Source organism: Panthera onca, chromosome B4 (assembly GCF_046562875.1).
Source record: "Panthera onca isolate mPanOnc1 chromosome B4, mPanOnc1 haplotype 2, whole genome shotgun sequence".
NCBI classification, from domain to species: Eukaryota; Metazoa; Chordata; class Mammalia; order Carnivora; family Felidae; genus Panthera; species Panthera onca.
Window position 1 is genome coordinate 105,193,846 of NC_138345.1, and position 22,858 is coordinate 105,216,703.

The 22,858-nt window shown below is 39.9% G+C and overlaps 1 protein-coding gene across 1 annotated transcript in view; it reads left to right on the plus strand.

The window, feature by feature from the left end:
• Nucleotides 1–22,858, plus strand: part of TMTC2 (transmembrane O-mannosyltransferase targeting cadherins 2) — a 412,397-nt gene that overhangs the window by 145,189 nt on the left and 244,350 nt on the right. The window contains exon 2 of the mRNA XM_078449640.2: nt 9,857–10,427. Within this exon, the coding sequence (XP_078305766.2) occupies nt 9,857–10,427 (571 nt within the window). The remainder of the gene's footprint in view (nt 1–9,856; nt 10,428–22,858) is intronic.

Sequence of the window (22,858 nt, forward strand, 5' to 3'; positions counted from 1 at the left end):
GGCTCAGTTGATTAAGTGTCCACCTCTTGATATCTGCTCAGGTCATGATCTCACCGTTGTGAGGTCAGGCCCGGGTCCAGCTCCACACTGAAGGCAGAACCTGCTTGGGATTCTCTCTCTCCCTCTCTCTGCCGCTCCCCTGATCATGCTCGCATCCTCTGTCTCTCTGTCTGTCTCTCTATCTCCCACTCTCAAAACAAACATTTTTTGAAAAAGAAATGAGCATTTTTCCTTTCAATGAATTATTAATTAGCTTTCAGGGGCGAAGGTTTTTCTTGGCCATTTCCTATAGAAATTCTGAAAATGACAGCATTGATTTATTTGAGGAACTATAGATACTTGGAAAATATTTAACCAAGGTTCCTTCTCTGCATTTTCTCCCAGTAAGAGAAGGCAGGTGTCTGGGCAAACTCTAGACTTGGGTGAGGAAGAAGCTGCCTCATCTGAGGACGCTCTAGGAGACTGAATCTCTAGCAGCTCTGGGCTTAGGTTACCTGCAGCCAGGACTGCTTTTAATTAGAAACTTCTTTTTCTTTTCTTTTCTTTTCTTTTCTTTTCTTTTCTTTTCTTTTCTTTTTTTCTTTTTCTTTTTTTTTTTTTTTTTTGCTGCGGAGACCATGGTGGGAAGGGCTGGGGAGTGTTGCTGTGTTAGATGAAGTTCGTAAAACTCCTTTATTGCTCATAGGAAAAACTCCTAAAGGGATGGAAGAGGGGTCCACGAAGAATGTTCCTTTAGTAACAAGGCTGAGCATTCTTAGACTTCCTTTGCACAAAGCAAGCAATTACTGGTGGCCCTGTCCCCTGGATGTCTGACAACAGCCGTTTATTATTCCAGCAGCCTCTTTTCATTCAATGTCTACAGGGTGGCAATTAAAAAAAAAAAAAAAGAAAAGAAAAAAAATTGAAGTGCCGGTTGTTTAGCACATCACCATCTCTTCCACTGAAGGGTTTACAATCCTAGTGGGGCGGCGGCAGGGGGATGGGGTGGACACCAAGATAGCCACTTTAATAATGTGTTACATGTGAAATGATAAATTCGTTCTAGAGCTTAGTGCCTTCTATTTCTGCTGGGACCTAGAGACCTAAGTATGCTCTTACCAGTCCAGCACCCACCACTGAAATTTACTTGCCTACCTTAAATTTCTCAAGGAATCTGAAATACATTGCTATCCCCAAACTAAGACGGACTGCAGCTGTTATAGTATTTCTCATTCCCCCATCCTGTTAGCCAAGTATTTGCATATTAACTGGAGCTTTCTAAATATAATGGCTTATCCCTAAAGGACTCTAATGAAGGGATTATAGGTTAAGTGGCAAATGAATGCCAAAGACATTTGGGTAAGCCAATTAACCTGATGGTTTTTCACAGTTAATTATCATTGAATGAGCAGAGGTTAGTGCCCAGAGTGAGTGAACTACTTTTAGATGAAATTGATAATTTCCTATATACTTGAAACAATGAAGAAGTTTTAAAAGCACTTTTCCAGAAGGTGAGTGCAGTTTATTGGTACCAGTCATTTCTAGTTAGACTTCATCAGAAATATATCGAATGCCTACTATGTGCTAGGCTCCAAAGGATAAATTAGATGCCTTTTTACTTCTTAAAAGTTGACAGTGCATTGGGGGAATAACAGTGCATTGGGAGGTTCTGGCAAGACAATAGCCAAATCAAACCTGAAGACCGTTGGGAGAGTGATATCCAGCTCAATTCCCCTCCATTCATGAAGGACATTAGTACAAGGCAGAGTAATGCCAGTGCTTCCTGTTGCTCTATTCCTCAAACTTCACCCTAGCAAACTAACCTATTGTCTTTTCTCAGCTCCCAAGCTCACCGCTTTCTGACCCGACTCATGGTCTGTGAGAATATTGACCATCAGCCTGGCAATGTCTTTGCAGCTCCCTTACTCCTTCATGTAACTCCTTCCATGCTTTTCTCTAGGAAGCTTTGGATCTTCTAACACTGTTGGGAGTCTGTTTTGTTCTCCTATAGCGGTAGGGATTTCATGGTAAAGTAGTGTTTTTCGTAGTACAGTGAAATTGTCTGTACACTTACTTGCCTCTTCTACTAGGCTGTTTCTCAAAGTTGATGGATCTATTTTGCTCACCATTCTATCTGCAGTGCCCTTTATGTAAGTGTCTAGTCTATCACTGAATAAACGAATATATATATGGGTGAGCAAATAATTCTCTCTCTCTCTCTCTTTTTAGTAAATAATTTTCTTATGACAAAATTCCTTTTTTTGGGGGGGCAGTGATTTTCAGTTGGGGATGGAAAAGGGAATATCAGAATTACTTGTGCCCCATTTTCAACACGTTGATTTCCTCCTGCTCCTTCTGAAATATCTTCCACATATCATCCCATTTAGGAACCCTGTTAATTGTATTAAGAAGTCAGAGTTATTAATGGGAATGTGTTAGTACTCAATGTCAAAATTAAGCATATTTGTAACAATAGCTGTGAACGATGTTGGGGGAGACTGTGGCACCACAAATGAGCATGGGGGATTGTAGCATACTTGGACGTATGTAACTGAACAGCAGCCCTGGCAGAGGAAGGAAAGGAATGACTTGAGCAAAGGCCTAGAGGCTGGGAAGTTAGGATGACATTGAAATGCGTATGGAGAAGTAATGGGAGATTGGCCTAGAAGGCATAATGGGGATGCCTATGAATGCTGGGCTGTGAAGGATGTTTATTATGGTAAGAAATAGGGCATGATGAGGGATTTTTGTGGAGTAGAGTAGTGGTGTTAGACTTATATATCAGGAAGTTTTTCTCTCTCCACAGCATGTGTATAGTGGATCAGAGCGGGAAAGAAAGCAGTCAGGGATAACTATTGAGTTCAGTTTAACAAATATTTATTATGAGCCGAATATGCGTTGGGCACTGGGAGAAAACATAGGGCCTGATTCCTTCCATGAGGGGACTTAACAGCCTAATGAAGGAAAGAAACATGAACAGGCAGTTTTAGTAAGCATGTTAAGCTGTACAGGCAGGACGTAATGAAAGCCCGAATGAGACTAGAACAGAGAAGTTAAAGGTAGATTCAACGGAGACTTGCATGTTGGATTTTCTCTGAGGTTCTGAACAGTGTTAAAATATTCTTAACCAATTTAAAAATGGATGTAGGAGCAAAGAGAGAAGGAGCCCTCATGCACAACCTTGATAACAGTGTTGGAGGAATGATGGTACTTAATGAGGGACTTGTATGAAAAAGGAGGTAGATGGTGGGGAAAAGTACTGGGATTTGGTCTCACCAAGTTAAGATGCTAAAAGGGCAACTAACAGTATCGGTAAGTCCAACATCCTGTTTTGTTTAGCACCCTCTTGGTTGTAGATGTCCAAATGACCATTCAAAGTGACTCATGAATAAGGAGCATTTACTGGTTTATTTAACAGTGTTATTAGCTTCAGGCATGATGGGATCCAGCTGCAGTAGGAATGGTCTCTTTGTCTCCTAGATCTGGGCTCTCTGGTGTTGGCTTCATTCCTAGGCAGACTCTGTTTTCAGGGAATTCTCTAGCAGCCCAGTATTTCATCTCATTCTCAAAGAAGATGTTCTTTCACAGTAGACTCTTGGGGTTGTATTTGACTCTGATTGAACTGGCTGGCTGCTAAATCAGTTGTTGTGGCCAGGAATGAGGATGGGGGACTGTAGTACATTAGTTGGCCAAATCATCGATGACCTTTCATCAGGAGGTAAGGGCAGCCTCACCCTATCCATATGGACTAAAAGTCAATGTGGGTTATTCTCAAAAGAAAAGCAAAATAGGACACTGTTAACTAGAAGGGGCCCCAAACCACAGCAAGTATCCATTACACAGGCTCTGTAATTTTCAAACATTTGAAGTTAACATTGCTTCGTTTGATCTTCAACATAACAGTTTGTGGGAAGTGCTATTATCTGACAACCGTAGGTAAGGACACTGAGCTTTTGAGAGACTAACTGGCCAAAGGTAGTACTCGCGGTGGTAGTAAAGGAACCAGGATGTCATCACTCTTCCTTCCATTCAGGTGTGGAGATCAAGTGGGCAGTTGGAAGTGGTGGCTCATGAACAGCACCCAGACTGGAGACACAGCTGGAGAAGGCAACTCTTGAGTTGGAGATGTTGGAGACGATTGACAATAGAGGTGGAAAGTGTAGAGAGAAAGGTCAGGGAACAGAACCAGGAAAGAAGCATCCATATTTGGGAGAAAAATGCGAAGGAGATGCTAGTCAAGGAGAGTTAGAAAGAGGTAGCCTAAAAGGGAGGCGGAAACTCAGGAGACTAATGTGTTAAAGACCAAAGGTAAGACTTCATAGATGTGTATTATCTTGGGAGTGTCATTAAAGCTTAGAGGAATTTTAAGTGAGATAGATACTCATGACCATGATCCGGAGATTTTGAAGGCTATAAACATAATGAAGGCTAGCAGCACGTGCTTGGTGTTGATGGTAATACTAATACTAATAATGATAGCAGCTAACATATAACATATATGATGTTATATATACACATTATATTACATGTAACAATGTACTTTCTGCTTACGGATTTACTCCTCACAATGACCCTGTAAGACATGTATATTTAGTATCCTTATTTTACAGATGAGAAAACTGAGGCACCCTGGACCCTAGTTTCATTGGCTCTGGAGTCAATTTTTTTTAACTTCTGCAGTTCACTGTCCTTCCAGGGCATGGACAGGCATCCTTGGGTAGCACTGAAGTAGGGCAGGTTAACAAAGGTCATTCTTTTCCTTCTCTCTCTTCTAGAGCCAATTTCAACCCATCATTTGAATTTTTTTTTCTTTTTTAATTAAAAGTTTGTCCTCTACTTACCTTTCAGTAGAACAATTGAAAACACTTTTGGAAGAGGCTGCCGTTTGATATTCGAAGAATGGAAGCATCATTTCTGCTCTGATGGACTCATGGTCATTTATGTGGGTGTTTGTGACTGAAAAGGTCAACGGACAGAAAAAATAGCAGTGAGAGAAACACACACAAGGACAGTTAGGATGGCAGTGTCACACCATTCATCAGTTTTACAATAGTGTTGGCCTTTGTCAACATTTCCTAAAGGAAAAATCATAAGGCAGCAAAAACAAAGAGCCACAAATGAACAAAACTGGAACAGGTTAAGACCTCCTTGAAGACTTGAGGGACTGGATGTTTTTGCTTCAAAAGACAGTCTCTCAGTCATGTGTTCTCTGGAGAATTCTGCCTGCAACTGTTTCTTTTTCACATCTGCTGCTCCGATGTTCTTCACCTTTCCCGGAGTGGAAAATTTCCTAATTCCTTAGTGTCTTTCTGAATTTTCAACACCAATTCATAGCAGTAACCTAAGAAATTGTATCAGTCTGAAATTTTGTTTTGAGTTAAGGTTTTTCATTAGTTGAGAAAGAGCAGAAGTAGTTTTGCCATTTCCATTTTGGACTCTTGTAAGAAAATGCAAATGGGTGAAAATCTATTATGCTTCGTGTTGAATGATTACCTTTACTTCTCATTTTGCTGGCAGATTATTTAGATTCTATTAAAGCCCTTTTGGTTCATATTTTTCTTAATATGATGTGAGGGATGCGTAATACATCCCTTATCACTGACTTGCATGTGTGACATGACTTATATACTAAAGCCCGGGACAATTTAGTCTTATTTCATGTCTTTTGCCATAATATTCATTGGCTAACTAAAAACCTGCCTAAGCAGATAACACCCATCAGAGAATTTTATCATACTAAAGTCTCCCTTAGTATAACATGTTTTGCACATGGGTAAAGTGTTCCTTTGCTCTTTCAATTTTGTTCCATTAAAACTGTCCCCTATATTTTTTTCTGCGATATAAATTTAGGGCTGTGTCTCAGCAAAGTTTCCTCTTATGGCAAAACTATGAGATTTGTGAATTTTGTTTTTTGTCTTGAAACCCTTGTTTTGTGAGAGTTAGATATACAGTATATCTTGTCGGCTTCCACAGATGACTAGATTTATTGCTATAAATATAAGAAATTCTGGCAACTTTGTATAGCTTTTTTAAAGAATACATGCTTCCCCCACCTACCCCACCCCCACCCCCCAAGAAAGTCTTTGTTCAGTTGGTTATGGAGCTGAACTAATAGCATGTAGAAAACCTGGTTTGAAGAACCTGATTCTCCATCCTATATGGATCCGCCGTGAAAGGATGAAGTATGGTCCTGAACAAAACGTGCTTTCCAGCTTTCCTCACTGCATTAGCAAAGCCTTCTCCCAGAATGCTTTGCCATCGAGCTTTCTACTGCCCTGACTTCAATGGCAAGAGTGTTTCTGCATTGATATTACATAAATTCACATCAATATCTAGGTTAATGTTTAGTAGAGGCCAGTTGGCTTTTCATTCTGAATTGTTTGAAATCAGCTCTGACAACGCTGTTTGGCAGTTTGGCAGTTTTTCATATTTCTTTTAAATTTTAATTATAACCCATCAAGTCTTAAGCAGTTACTTCTGGGTTAGACTCTTGATGAATGTCATAGCAGGGTGTTTTAATTTAATGGATCCAGAGTAACATCTGTTTCTAATATTTTAAAAGCCAATTTATATGGAAATTCGTTTAATACACAGTCAATACACGGAGACTTGTAAAAATAAAAATAAATATGGAAAATCAAACCCCTGTGATATAGTAGGTCTTCTGTTAACAAAGGATTTCACTGATGGCGAGGTTCAGCTGCTACTACCTAACACCCAAGATATCACAGCTTAAGCAAGATAGCGATTTATTTCTCATACTCACAAAATGGTGGGGTAGTTAGCTTAAAGCTGGTATGGTCTACCATAATAGGGACTCAGTTTTCTTCAGTCTTATTGCTGTGCTCTGTGGAGCATGACTTCTATTCCTAAGGATTCCCTATGGCCCAAGATGACTGCTGGAAGTCTAGCTATTACATCTGTGCTTCAGCTAGAGCAAAGAGTGGGGGAGGGAGGGTATAATGCTAAGCTTTTTGCTTTTAAGGACACTTTCCAGAAGTAGCGTGTAGCATTCTGCTTATGTTGCACTGGCCAAAAAATAGTCACATGATCGTATTTAACAGCAAGGGAAGATAGGAAATGAAATAATTTTTTCAGATGACTATCTACCCAGCTAAAAACTAAAAGATCTATGAGTATGGGAAAAGGGGAGAACAGACATTGGAGAACAACAATCTGTGCCACACTGAATATTTTTTAAGACATGATTTTAATAGACCTTCAGCCTTTTATTGAGCATCTAGAAAAGTCCAACGAGTTCTCATGAATAAATAATATATGTAGAAGGACTAGCATGGTGTTTGGCTCAAACAAGATAATCATGACTACTGTTGATAGGTTTTAATTCTAACCCCCATTTGCATCTAATTTCAGAGACTGTCAGTCAAGCTGACTTTAGTAAGGGAGTTTTTGAACACCGTACCCCAGTCTTTATAGAATAGTAGCAACAACAGCTCACAGAGCCCAGATGTCATTGGCGCTAGGTCTCCAGAACACTCGTACTGGCAAAGCAGTGTTCTTTGCTTCTCTATATAGAAGATAAATACACAGTTGCGAGTGTTAGCTGTTTTCAAGGTGAAACTATTATTGTTACAGAAACTAAAGCTCAGAGAGGCTAATTGGGAAACAAGTTAAAGAAGCAGTTGAAAATGAGCATTGCCCCATCATTTGACCCCAACTGGAGTACTAACTGTTATTTCCTCTGGCTGTGTCACCTTGGATGGGTTTCTTAATCTGTTGGATCTGTTGCGTTTTCCTGTTTTTGAAGATGCTCAGGTAAATTACGGAGCATGTTTCCCCTCAGTCCAGGGCTTTTCCAACCTCGTTTTGGTAATATTCGTGTGGAGATTCCTTTGATCATGCCTGCCTCACAGTGAAAAGCTGAACCGATGGGGGCTAGAGGTTAAAGTCATCAGGTGGCTTTCTATCACATATTCTTCAGCTGTACAAATGCCCACAGCCTTCAAAAGCCCTGACATCACACCAGGCAAGAGGCTTCTAATAATGGAGGCCTCTAATAATGTCTTGACCTCTCTCTGTCCTTCTAACTCACGTGCCTCTATTGTGTTCTGTAAGTATGGAGATGGACTAGGGGTACAGACATTCAAGATGCCACCTTGATCTCTGGAAGATATAATGGCATAGAGCAGGGATCCTTCAAACTGAACCATTTACAGGCCAACATTTGTACCTTGTCTGCATATACCAGTACTGTGGGTTCCTTAATATTTGTCTTTACGTTGAGTCTTTCATTTTTAACAGCTTCATTCTGAGCAAACATCTGTGAAATCCAGCTTCGATTTGATAATTAAATTTCCTTTCAAGTACACATTAAAATAAATATATCCATTCAAATTTTTTACCAGGTTTGCCTGTGTATCTTCTAAAATACTTGCAGTGGTAGGTAGATCATCACATTTTGGGAACTGCAACAGAGTGGAAAGAGCGCGAGCCATGAAACTCTACCCTGCTGATTCCAGCTGTGTGACTTTGCTACTATTATCGATTGATCATTCTTAACCATAATTTGTTCACTTGAGAGATGTAGATAATCTGTACCTCATCATTTACTCTAAGGATTAAACAAGATACAGCCAAGGAGACTGTTACAGTGCTTGGCGGATAGCAAGTCCTCAGCGAATTACTAGGTTATCCTTCCTTAAAGTCTGTTTGCAGATACCAGGCATGCAGGCCTGTAACTGCTAGTTCTCAGAAGCAGGACACAAAGCACTTGGTATGGATGATTGCAAGTCCTGTGAAAACTCAGAGGGAGAAAGGCTGAAGCTTTCTAGAATGAAGGAGAAAAGGGAGACATTTGGATGAGGGAAGAGACATTCTTCCTAGCCTCTCCGGCTCTCCCTTGGCTACTCAAAGTGTGGCCCAAGGACCAGTAGCATCAGCATCACCCAGGAGCTTGTTAAAACTGTGGCATCTCCGGCTCCTCCCCAGACCTACTGACTCAGGACCTGCCTGTTAGCAAGATCCCCCAGTGATTTGTGTGTGTGCATGAGAAGCAGTGCTCTGGGCACAGATATTCTGTCTAAGGTATATTTCATTTCTAGTAGGGAGTTCATCCTTGCTCTCAGCAGATCTCTGCACCAGGATCACCTGCACGAGGATCACTAGTAACACCTGCACTGCGCTTTGTAGAAGATGCAGATTCTCAGACCTCACATCAACCTGCACCCGTAATCTGCATCTTTAGCCCATACATTCCATGATTTTTTAAGGCCGTTGTTTGACAACTGCTGTAGTAAGTCTTAAACCACCTATAGAAACTGCATTTATTCTTCAAACATACTTGCATTTGAACAAACAAGAAAACTTTTGAGAAAGAGACATACAGTCCTAATTGTAGTGTCAGTAAGCATTAAGGGGGGGATCTGAATTCAATCTATATGTAAAGGCTTCTGTAAGGCTCATTTGCATTAATCCTGCATACCTGGAATCCCATCATACACAGGATAACAGCTTCCCAGAAGGCAGTGTCTTAGCAATGTCATATACAGTTGACACTTGAACAACATAGGTTTGAATTGCATGGGTCCACTTATACATAGATTTTCTCAACAAATACAGTACTGTAAATGCACTTTCTCTTATGATTTTTTTTAATAATGTTTTCTCTAGCTTACCTTATTGTAAGACTGCACTATATAATACGTATACAGAATAGGTGTTAATCAACTGTTCATGTTATTGGTTAGACTTCTGGTCAACAGTAGACTATTAAATTTTAGGGGAGTCAGAAGTTATGCTTGGATTTTCAACTGCATGAGGGTCGGCACCCCGACCCCATGTAGGACAAGAGTCAAGTGTATTTTCTTCTTTTCCGAAATTTTATATTTGACTTTCTGTAAACATTTTGTTTTTTTAGCCGTGCTATCAAGACTAATCAAGACCTTCTCCCAGAAACTCCCTGGACACACATTTTCTACAATGATTTTTGGGGGACTCTTCTAACCCACAGTGGCAGCCACAAATCCTACCGGCCACTCTGCACTCTTTCTTTTCGCCTGAACCATGCCATCGGAGGGCTGAATCCCTGGAGCTATCACCTCGTCAATGTCCTGCTGCATGCAGCAGTCACTGGTGTCTTCACGAGCTTCTCGAAGATACTCCTTGGGGACGGATACTGGACCTTCATGGCTGGCTTGATGTTTGCCTCTCACCCCATCCACACGGAGGCCGTGGCAGGAATCGTGGGACGGGCCGATGTCGGGGCCAGTCTCTTCTTCCTCCTCTCCTTGCTGTGCTACATCAAACACTGTTCTACAAGAGGCTCCTCGGCCAGGACTTGGGGCTGGTTCCTGGGGACAGGACTGTGCGCAGGATGCAGCATGCTGTGGAAGGAACAAGGAGTGACCGTGCTGGCTGTGTCGGCAGTTTATGATGTCTTTGTCTTTCACAGGCTGAAAATAAAACAGATCTTACCTACCATTTACAAAGTAAGTGATTGTGGGCGCTGGAGCATTGGGTTACTGAGCAGCCTCCTTGCCTGGTCCTTTTCCCCCATTTAAAAAGCAAATTTGAGGGGCGCCTGGGTGGCGCAGTCGGTTAAGCGTCCGACTTCAGCCAGGTTCACGATCTCGCGGTCCGTGAGTTCGAGCCCCGCGTCGGGCTCTGGGCTGATGGCTCGGAGCCTGGAGCCTGTTTCCGATTCTGTGTCTCCCTCTCTCTCTGCCCCTCCCCCGTTCATGCTCTGTCTCTCTCTGTCCCAAAAATAAAAAAATTAAAAAAAAAAAAAAAAAAGCAAATTTGTCCCTCTTCAAAGAGAATTTAAAATAAGCTGTGTTTTGATCTTCAGTAAGTGGAAGTGTCCTTTTTGACCTTTCCCTACTAACATGGGTTTCATTCCTTGATTGTTTTATGTCTTGGGTTTCTGATTTTCATGATTTCAAAGGGTTCTGGTAGCTGGACAGTTTTGCCTTGTAAAGATTATGCACCTTTAGTATTTATTTTTATTCATTTTTTATTTCGGCCCCAATTCTCTGTAATCCAGTAAATTGCTTATAATGTGTATTTATAAAAGTATCAGAGCTGATAATAGAGCCAGATGCTAAACTCTGTAGAGGGGAAATCCTCTGCCATTTGTTAATAGTACTTTTCCTGATCTGACTTTGGAAAACAGCCCTTCTCTCCAGTGCACTGGGAACTCAAATTCTTAAACAATGAATCATCTTCACCTTTTCCTTGTTGTACTGAATAAGAATAGAAGAGTCAAAACAGAAAGAGGTTATTATAAATTTTGCCCTGAGGCCAATTAAGGCCTTTGCCTCAGGGCTTAATATTTGCTCTTCTGTATTCCCTCAGTGCTTTCAAATGCACTGTGGTTTAAAGGTCACAGAAGCACTTTCAGATCTCTTCCACCTAAGAGGACCAGTTTTTGGCTAGTGTGTTAGGGGAAGGCATTGGACAGACAAAGCTACCTTGAGAAACTGCCTCTTTCCCATCTCCCCATTATCTCATTCATACTGAACTTACCCTTGTTGTGCCTTTTAGTTATAAAAGATGCACTTGGCCAGTGCCGGCAAATCTTGGTCCTGTTCTAGGCCAGTTCCCCCTTCCTTTTGGACACTTAAGTGAGGAGCTGTGATTTTGGATACTTACCTTGAGAAAGCAGTCAACTTTTCTCATTTTGGCAGTTCTTCCCCCTCACCCTGTCAATTCTCGATGTTACTTAAAATCAAATTGGGAAGAAATTGAAGTGAAGGAAAAATTAAGGGAAATAGAAACATTTATTTATTTTTTAATGACTTTTTTTTTTCTTCACTTAGTAGGCAGAGTAGTTACTGCTGCTCTCTGTGCTCTGTGGGGAAGCATAACCTTTTCAGTTAGAACTCAAGTATCAAGTGCTTAATGAAGTTCTTTTGTGATTTCGATTATATGTTGAAACTTTAAAAGAAAACTCTGGTTAGGTTGAGTTTGACACCTAAAAACAATAGTTTGAAAGTCAAATTCTTAATTTCAAATCAATTTTAATTATTATTTCTGGGAGATTTAGGGAGAGAATTCTTTTTTTCTTTTGTTTTAAAACCACATCAACAACAAAACAAGCTTTCTTGTTTTATTGGAAAGACAGATAGAATACATATAAATCATGGTCTTTGTCCTGTGGAGACTATTTGAGGACTTTGCATCGATAGCCTGTGAAACATTGTGGTTGGACATTTTACAAAATTTCCATTTTACCATCTCCTGGAATACGAAATGATTTTGATATACCAGTTCAGGACTTGATTTTAGGACCTTTTAAAGTTCTAAGACATTTTCAGTTTTCTAAGCATATTTTCAAGGACAGAGTTGCTGATAGAGACCCTTATTATAATTGTGTCCCATACAATTATTTGGGACATACCTATAATAAGAAATTATTCTTTATCTTAAGTTTATTTAAAAAAAAATAATGTTTATTTTTGAAAGAGACAGAGCATGAGTGGGGGAGGAGCAGAGAGTGAGAGGGATGCAGAATCTGAAGCAGGCTCCAGGCTCTGAACTGTCAGCACAGAGCCCGACACAGGGCTTGAACCCAGAAACTGTGAGATCATGACCTGAGCCGAAGTCAGATGCTTAATCGACTGAGCCACCCCCAGGGACCCCGGAAGTTAAATTAAAAAAAAAAAAAATTAAGTTTATTTATTTATTTTGAGCAAGAGAGGTAGCAAACTGGGGAAAGGCAGAGAGAGAGGGAAAGAGAGAATCCCAAGCAGGCTCTGCACTGTCAGCAAGAGCTGGATGTGGGGCTTGAACTACAAACCTTGGTTCGTACCACTGTGAGATCATGACCTGAGCCGAAGTGAAGAGTCGGACTCTTAACTGACTGAGCCAACCAGGCACCCCTATCTGAAGTTAAATTGCCCTGAGCATCCTGCTTAAGAAAATAAGAAATGTCGCTAGCAAAGGAACTCCTAGCAGCAGAGAGTGTGAAACACCCCTCTCCCCACCCCCCATGTCATGGGAAAGGACTTAATACTTTGAAGATTCGGTGTCCTGAGAAGTTTCCAAATGGAAAGTTGCCTAGACTGTCTGGCAGCCATTGCTTGTGGGCAAGGGAAGTAGTTGAAGCAGCAAAACAATCTGAGAGTCGCTATCTCCACTCTGCTTTTTCTTTCATTCTCACATTTTGGGCCAATGGGCTTAATGAGAACATTTCAGTAACAGATTGTATAGATTTGCAAGGGACCATTGAGACCTTCTATGCCAGTCCCTTTATTTCCAGCAAAGGTATAGAACACCAGAGGTGTGAAGGTCACCTAGAAAGTGGTAGAATCACTGGAACTAGGATACATATTTGCGTGTGTTTAGCGATCATTTTACTATATTGTGAAGATGTGAAGATGAATGAACAAATGTAAACAAAGTCAGATGACTTACCTGGAAGAGAAGAAAATAAAATGGAATCAAATATTCACTCACACTGGCTAAGTAACCTTAGGCTAGTTCAATGACCTGTTTTTTTATCTGGAAATGGAGACGGTTCATGTTCTGTCTTAGAGATGTTGTGAAGAGTGTAATTGTGGGGTGTTCAGTGTGAGCTGAGTGCCCAATGTTTGGAAGGCACCTGCTGATACTAGTTGAAGAGAAAGAAGAAGTATCAGTGGAAATTGTAATTCTTTATTTTAAGGAAGAGAAGGCCAAAAGATGAACTTCTACTAGTCTTTAAACATACAGTGGTTTTGAAAGCATATGATTTAGGAATCAACTAAGGCTGAAGCATGAATATTTAGGCAGAAACTTTCATTTAGAATTTTATGACTATGGGGCTTGTAAACACTGGCATAGATTACATATGGAAGTTATAGAAAATTCCATATTCTGTCTTCATAATATATAGATTTCTATGCCTGGGGTGAGTTAGAAGAGACTCTGAAGGAAGTGAATTAAAAGACTTTAGAAGGTCCTTTTCAACCTTAAAAGAATAAATCATCTTAAATATCTTGCCAATTAACTCCACATCATGGTTTGCCAGATGAAATAAACTTCCCTGCCCTATTAAAACATAACTTTTATATAAACAGAAAGCTCCAGTGCACAAATGTTTAACTCTGTTATGCAAACCAGTGAACCAGCCAAGTACTCAAAACCCAAAATGGTGGACCTCTTAAAGCTGGAAATTATTAGGACCAGAGGGGCAAGGCTCTCTGTTTTGATAGTTTCATCAGTAATGTTTTTCTCATAACGGTCACACTCAACTTCTTTCTTCACAGTGTTGGTTTCAGTTCTGCACCTTTTAAAAGATTTTGGGTCTTTTAAATGTGCACCAGGGCCAGGCAGAAGGGACTGGTGGGAGCAAGATTCTGCCCACCTCTAGGACCCCTCTTCATCCAGTATTACAATAAGAAAATACAGGTTTGGGTTGGGTAGAGTTTGAGATTTTTCCCTTTGCTTTTCAAGCGAGTGAGAGAGAGAGAGAGAGAGAAAGAGAGAGAGAGAGAGGGAGAAAATGAGAGACAGTGCATGCAGGTGAGCTGGGGAGGGGGCAGAGGGAATGGGAGAGAATCTTAAGCAGGCTCCTCACCCAGTGTGGAGTTTGACGCGGGGCTGGATCTCATGGCTGTGAGATCATGACCTGAGTGGAAACCAAGAGTGGAACACTTAACTGACTGAGCTACCCAGGTGCCCCAAGTTTGAGATTTTTCTAAGAAGACAGACTTCTGGATTTTTCTATGACATTTCTTATTATTTAAAATCAATTACTAGTTTAAAAACAGATAAACCCTGTTTGGGCCCAAAAAAATCTTTTGGATGACTGAATTTGGCCAGAATTCTTGGCTGCCAGTTTTTGGCTTCTAAGGCTCATGCAGATGATGCACATATCTATATTGTATAAAAGACGTTTGCAGTTCTGCAAAGGAAATATGAAAGTTTTCTTTTTTTGAAGTATGTGAAAAATAGTAAGGACCTGGCATATTGTAGATACTTTATTTAGCATTTAATAAATACATAATCTATGTGTGCTAGGCACTATCCTGAGTGTGCTAAAACATAAACACATTTAACTTATATAATAAGTGCTTATTGAGAGAATATGACTAATGAACTAATGTGGTTGAATATGACATGAAATAATATAATCATACGGTTGTCAATAGTTAAGATTTGTTTTTTGTTTTTGTTTTTAATGTTTACTTATTTTTTGAGAGACAGAGACAGAGTGGGAGTGGGGGAGGGGCAGAGAGGGAGACACAGAATCCGAAGCAGGCTCCAGGCTCTGAGCTGTCAGCACAGAGTCCGACCTGGGGCTGGAACTCATGAACTGTGAGACCACGCTCTGAGCCGAAGTTGGACGCCGACTGAGCCACCCAGGCGCCCCTTGTGTTTGTTTTTAATAGTTAACAAGATTTGTAAGAAGACACCAAATATAAAATCTTCAGAAGTGTGTTTGAACAAAATGTGTGTTCATAAACATCTTAAGTTTTTTTAAATGATCTTCTTCTTAGCTTCAGCATTCTATTTATGGTGTTTCCCCCATTGTCCTTGGCATCTGGTGCACCATCTGACACATAGTAGGTACTCAGTAAATTATTGAATTCACACTTGTTTCAGTTGGCCTTTAAAAAATCTGTGCCTGAAATGTTAAAGTGAAATCCAATCCTCTTCCCTTTATACAAATGAGGATTTCATTCCTGGTTAGTGGGGTCCAGAAGGTACAATTGGAAGAAATGCATGTCAGAAAAATGTTGAAAAGTAAGTTTTCTTGACTTCTCATCAAATGATTATTTTAGCCTTTCTTAGATGACTTTCACTTACTTTAGTTTTATGTGGTCAAAAAGTAAAAGTGGGGGAGGTGGCCCTTGAAACACACTTAAACTAGCCTCGCAAATAAATGTTTCACTTTTATCTGCCCACAAAATTTTTTACAAGTCTCCCATGACCCCAGGAGGTACATGGGTAATAAAATCAGCAAAAGCAACATTTTTCTTACTTACCAAACATCAGTCATTGCTTGCCTAGTGGCCATTTTCTGTGCTTATTTAACATCTGTTAACTGTTTTAATGTGGAAACATCTTTTTTCCCTTTATTAGCCTCATAATCACTTATTCAGTTACAGGTGGAAAAAAAAATTAAAAAAAGGAAATCTGAAAACCAGTGTAACAATTCTAATAATAGCCCAAATTGATTTGGAAAAATAGCCCTTTTAGTTTGCTCTTTTAAGAATTTCTGTAAAGATGACTATCTTTGCTTTGCTATAGTTGCTTCCAAGATGTACCCTATCTGGACAACTTCCTTTTCTTAAAATTAAATTTTGTAGCTCTATTTCATGTAAATAAAATGATGAGACTACATTATGAGAGAGGAAATGGGGAGGCCGTGCTGCTTTTGGAAAACGAGGCATCTCTGTCTAGAAATAACTTTTTCATTTTAATGCTGAGCAGGATGTGAATGGTGGAGGTTGCCTATGGTGAAAAAGTTTATCTTGGATGTTAGGTAAGCTTGGTTCTACATCAAGATGCAGTGATCAGACACAAAGTAACAAATAATCATCTGTTTTCAAACTATTTACAGGGTTTACCTTGAGAATGTTTCCTGAGGGCAGGGGCTTACTTACGTTCTGTTGAAGGTTTGGGGTTTGTCACGATTGGAACACTGAGGATCTTAAATGTGGTGCTTCTGTACATCTATTTTGTGTGACTCCCCCGGTATAGAAGAGCATGGAAAGAGAGGCGCATAGCCTACAGGTATTTGCACATTGAATCCACATGTGCTTTTTTATTTGATTAGCTGCTGGGGATGGCATTGGCCCAACATGTTATCGTTTACAGCTTTGTCCCTTTGCTTTCTAGACTAGGTTGTGGTTTTACTCAAGATGTGACTCTCATATCGATTGCGTTGAATGAAATATATATTTGCTGTTTCTGATTTTTTCAGTCCACATCTGTGCCATTCTACTTCAAGTAGTGTTCCCACTTTCTTACGATTTTCTTTCCCTTCATTTGCCTTACACTTGACTTTGTGAGAATCCAGATATAGCAAGACACTCCGATTCTGATCACAGTATTTCCTAGCATTATTGAAACTGGAGGGCTGACTATTTGTCATGTACTTACAAATGAATTTGGATTTCATCCCAGTAAACTTGTTGTAGCATTTAATATTCATGACCTATAGAACTTTGAAACTTTGAATAGATGCCAGCAGTGCTAACCAGATAATACCACAAATAAAGGTGAGGTTCAAAAATATTTTACAACTCGGAAAGTCAAAGATTAATATTAATAAGGTATTTTATTTCTGCGGGTTGCCTTCATTGCTCAGCTGATTTAAGATGATTCTGTATTCTGGTTACAGTTTAAGTGCAAGTTGAGTAATTGAAATTTGGAAGCTGACTACCCTTGCCAGTTCATGTAATGCTTGTGTTAGAGTGTTAATACCTGGAAGGGTGATCTATTTGCAGATTATCTTTTTTTTTTTTTTTTTAAGATTCACCTTTGTGCAGGACGCTGTATTAGGGGTTCTGGGGATTCAAAGATGAGTGCACAAAATTCTACCCCTAAGGACATTTTAGAGTAGGCTAGAAAGTTGTGAATAGCACATGCAAATGTAGAACTGAAATTCAAGCTGGAAAGTGGGGAGGCTGTAAGGGAGGCACTGGGAGTGCAGGACAGCTTCGAGGAAGGGGGTGTACTTTCTGCGGAGGGGATCAGGAAGCATTTTCAGGAGCAGAGACATTTGAGCAGGGCCCCGAATGGTGGTTCAGATATAGACATTTATAATTGGAGAGGTGAGGGAGAGTGGAAGGTGGAGCCTGAGCACTGCACAGAGGGAAACTCCTGGGAAGTTCCGGGGGACCACTGGGCAGTGGTTTTGGCAGATACAGTGCATGAAATGAAACAGGAAAATGAATGAGGAAAGGTAGATTGAGACAGCTAGTATGTATAATGATGTAGGGACCTTTTAAGATATGTTGTGGCCCTAGCAATGTTGGGAGACAATGCATAATTTTTAAATGTGCTTGTTCTTCGACTGGTCCATGGGAGAAGCTTGGGAATGTCCAGGCTAGCGCCATTTCGCCACTTGGGAGGCTTTCTTCTGTGTCCTTACTTGGGGACAGACCTGAGAGAGGATCCCTTTGATGATGAGACAGATTCAGGAGGTTTATCTCATTCAGTGAGTGTGTTTCCTGCCATCTCATTCTTTAGCATCAAAAAAAAAAAAAAAAAGGCAGTTATTTTTCGAAGTTAGATTATTTTACTTTTTACTCTATAGTATCTAGCATATTATTATATACTCCTAATGAGAAAAACAGGGAGTCCTTCAGGGCTTTCTCCTGTGTCCGTTCTTCCAGCATTGCTGAACGATGTTCAAATGTTACAGTGAGTGGCCACAAGTACAAAATCCCTCTTTGTTTTGCACTCCTTACAGGAAGACAGAACCATTTTTCAAAATGGTCCTTTTTACAATACAGAATAAAATATTCTATCAGCACTGAATTTCAACCAGTTAACTCCGTATACCATCAGTGAAAATGACACGCAAATTGGACCTTGTGATGAATAAATAATGAGTCTCATTGAAATCATCTCTGCTGTTCTCATAATACTGTCTGGGATACGTATTACATCACTCGGCTCAATTTTCGATAACCTGCTGTCTCAGAGGAATCAGATCGACTGAGGGGGATCTCATGATTATCTGGTTACTCATATTCAACTGGGTACCTTCAGTTTCACAGAAAAAAGAAAAAAATACCCAATGTGGTTTGCACAAATTTCAGATCATTGTCATTGCCTGTCTTAAATGCTGGGAACGGTGGAAATGCTAATTTAGTGTTGACCTCTCAAGTGAAATTTAAGCTATAGAAAGGCACATTCCAGGAGTGCATTAGAGATTCCTGAAAAGGCATGATCAGGTAGGAGGTGGGGTGGATAAAACTGAGTATTAAATCAAATTTATTGATAGTTAAAATAGTTATGAAATGTGATAGTGCAGTAAGGTTGCATGGTGTGGCATGTTTTAATGTTCACACCAGGTTCTTACCTACTGACCACAGTGTTCCTTTTTTCAAAAAGAATGGTAAGAAACCAAAAGGGGAAGAGAGGCAGCCAAAGTGTGCAATGATTTGGTGCTAGGAAGGTCAATGTGCCCTTGCTCCCTTTTGTCTTTACAACTCTGCGGCACCCAGATGGCTCCTGCATGCTCTGTTGGTCTGATTATAACTCTTGCATCAAGTGAAATAGCATGAATTCAGAATTTAATACATGTTTCCTCAGTAATTATGGCCTTGATTAGTGAAGTCAGTGTTTCAGTTCCAAAGGACACTTTCTTTCTCTCTCCACATGTTTACTCATTTAATTTCAGGAGATGAAATAAACTGCAAAGATTTCTTTGATATGGTAAGAGAATCTACAGTGCCTGTACCTGGTATGTGGTTGTCATTTTGCTAATAATTCATGTAAGATTCAAAGCAAACAGCAGGGACAACATGAGAAAAATGAAGGACATTTAAAAACAAGTAAATGACTTGGTTTTTAGTAAGAGAAGAAATGGAAAATATATTTAGAATTTCCATTAAAATATTGCTTAACGTAACTAAGTACCAAGTACATTTAATAGAGTTCTTGATTATATGCAATATCAGTTGTATTTAAAAATAGTTTACGTATTTAAAAACTGAAAAAAAGAAAAAAATCTTAATATTTTAATTTTGTGCATTTTGTGCATCTTAAACTCTTAGTTTTCAATGTGTTAAAACTCTGTCCCCTCCCCTTTAAAAGGGTTTATGTGTGTGTTGTGTTATGTGTCCTATTAGAATAAATTGCATAAAGACATGCTTATATACTAGAGTCAGATTATACCAAAGTGATACATGAATGATTTGAGTGTATTTCCATAACTTCTATGAAATGGAAAACTCCAAATTGCATAGAATTAATCTTTCTTCTAACTTGAAGTTGGGCAAAAATTTGCCAGTTTCGGTGTTCCACGGAATGTAGCTTCTTTCTTCTTAAGATCTTGTGACATGTGATGAAAAGTTAAATATATCTAATAGTATAAAAACCACTGCTGTTTACTTCGAATAACCATTGGGCGTTTGGCTGCTCTCCTCTTGCACAGGTGCTAGTAAGGCTATTGTGGAAAAGCCATAGGATTGGAGCATCTAGAATTAGATGCAAATTGCTGTGACCTTGGATAAATTACTGACCGGCTTGCACATCAGTTATGTGGTCTGTAAAATAGGAATATAATATTTGCCTTGCAGGGTTGTTAGGTATGAATATCGTCAATGTACACTCTTCCGCCAAGTTCCTTTCCTGTAGAAATATCATGGTCATCAGCGTTTCACAGTGTTTCCACATTTCAGTAGTAACGAACTTTTTACCTGTCATTTTGTAGAGCACTCAGCGTAGTTGTTGCTTTTCTCACGGGGATGCAGGGTGAAGCGTCAATCAGAAAAAAATGGAGTTTTTGCTATCCTGTTCACCGGTGCTGACAATGTAAAGAATATTGAGAAAACAAACAAACAAACCTTTTTCAAGGATAATTCTTCTGAACCACACAATTTGATCATTTCTCTTTTTGTTTAATCTATTGAAAACAAATATATTTAAGTCATTCCTTAATTTTTCGTCACTGTTTATATCAAAGCATCAACTAGAAATTTTATAGCCTGATTTTTTCCCCTTCTGGCTCAGGATGGTGCTGTTGCTTATACATCTGAAAATGGAGTCCCCTCCTGTTCTCCCCAGCACCCTGTTGCCTGTATATCCCCTTTAGCCAGGTTTAGAGTAAGGAGGATTAGTTCAGTAGCTGCAATAGCTTGCAGCATTCAAGTCTCATTCTTTGAAGAAAGGGGAAGCATTGTTATCACCTAAAGGTGAATGTTAATCTCTTTCTTTCCCCTATTCTTTCCCAAACCTGGCAGGCAATATTGTTACAGCTGATTCCAGAATCTGTTATGAGAAACCTTTTCAGGGAAACATTGAGGCTGCTTTTTATTGGTGGTGGTGATGCTCAGCGGTTTATTTCCCCACCTCCTAGGGAGATAATAGAGAGCGAAAAGTTTTATTTTTAAAGGAATACTGCATCTGGCTGCCAAAATTTTTATGAAATATTTTGGATGCCTTAATAATATTCAGACCAAATTATTTTTACAGCAGCCTAAATCCTGGTAACGGTGGCTTGTTGAGACAAGTCTGTAATAGGTAAAATTGGTTTTGATTTTAGAAAATCCAGTACTTTAAAAGTCTGATCTAATCTTCAGATGATACAGGCGGTAGGTGGGGGTTGGTGACTGCTTCAAGATTTTAGGATTCATTTCATCATGTGTTTCCTTCGAATAGTCCAAACTGGGATGATCATCAGCGTCTCACGGGGAGACTTTTAAACCAGAGATTGCAGCCCAAGACTGGAAGCTACTGAATAAGAATCTTTCCGTCTGCTTACATTTTGTTTTTGAGGCATTGACAGGGAGCTGGTGGAGAGGCAGCAGGAGAGAAACTACCTTTTAAAAGCTCTCCCTCTGATTTTGATGATACAGCTAGGTTTGGGACCCGCTCATGTACATTGATATACCTCCATACAGTATCATGAAAGGTCAAAAATATTTTGTGGCTAGAGAGAGGTATTAGAAACTATGTATCTACATGCTGCCCCTTCTCTCTCCACAAATGTGAGGTCTGCAGAAATTAGGCACAGGCTTGGTTGAGAGCAGAGCCTCCTCCCCCAGGTCTACTGCTCTGTCACTTTCCCTCCCTGACTTCAGTTTGTAGAAACCTGTTACTGTGGAATTAATTTTCTATTTGTCAGTTAAGACTGCCTGGTGTTAATGGACCTGTGTACCCATCCCTCAAGTTCATCATTAAGATTCAATCCTTCTTATTTTACCCAGGGTTCTCTTTGCAATGTTACTAATTCTAGAATACTTTTTGAAAATGAGTTGTTTTGTTTTTGTTTCCATCCTCCCAGGCCCCTCCTTTTCCTGTCCACCCCCCCCCCCACCTCATTCAGTTAAGTGCTTAAGTTTTTGCACGTTGTCTTCCTAGTCTAGCTTGATTTAAGTCTGCATTCAAACGGAATATTTACTTTTGTAGCTACCAGAAACTTAACACAAAGACACTAAAACCACAGTGTGTTTTTCTTCCTAATTTGGTTAATTGCCTTTACTAACAGTGTATTATTGTTTGAAGTAGGTTACTCTTCAGTGGAAGGATTTTCTCTTGATGATGTGGAGCCTGAGATTGGTCTAGAAGAGCATTAAAAAAAATATTGGGGCAGCTCTTTGTCGCTACCTGCTTCCCGCTCACCAAGGCACCATGCACTAACTCAGAAGCAGGGGGAATTTTTGGCATTAGCAGTTGACCCATCAGCTGGGTAAATGCCACCAGGGGTGCCTGCATGGCTCAGTTGGTTTAAGCCTTGGACTGAGTCTTTGATTTCTGTTCAGGTCATGATCTCAGGGTTTGTGAGATAGAGCCCTGCCTGGGGCTCTGCACTGTTAGTGCAGAGCCTGCTTGGGATTCTCTTTACCTCTCCCTCTGCGCCTCCCCTGCTCCTCTATGTGCCTTCCCCCTGCCCCCCCCCCCCCCCCAATAAACAAATAAACATTAAAAAAAAAATGCCACCAGTAGTATCTTAAAGATGTTCAGAGTTTCTTTTGACTACAATGTGAGTTTAGTGTCTCACTGTTGGGTTAATATTTGAATCAGTGACAACCTTAATGTCAAAAATGAGGATAACTCCAAAATGAACGTATTTCAGAGATGAAATAGCAAGAATGGAGAAAATGTAGAGGTGCCAATTGAAAAATGGGCTGGCTGAGTGAGAAAAGGACTGAATTTAAGTTGTCAAAGCAGCAGCCTAAAGTTTCTGGTTTTGGGACAGGATAATTTGTAGTCTTTGATTCTCCTGCATTCTGCAGTATAATCTTCTCCAGGGCTG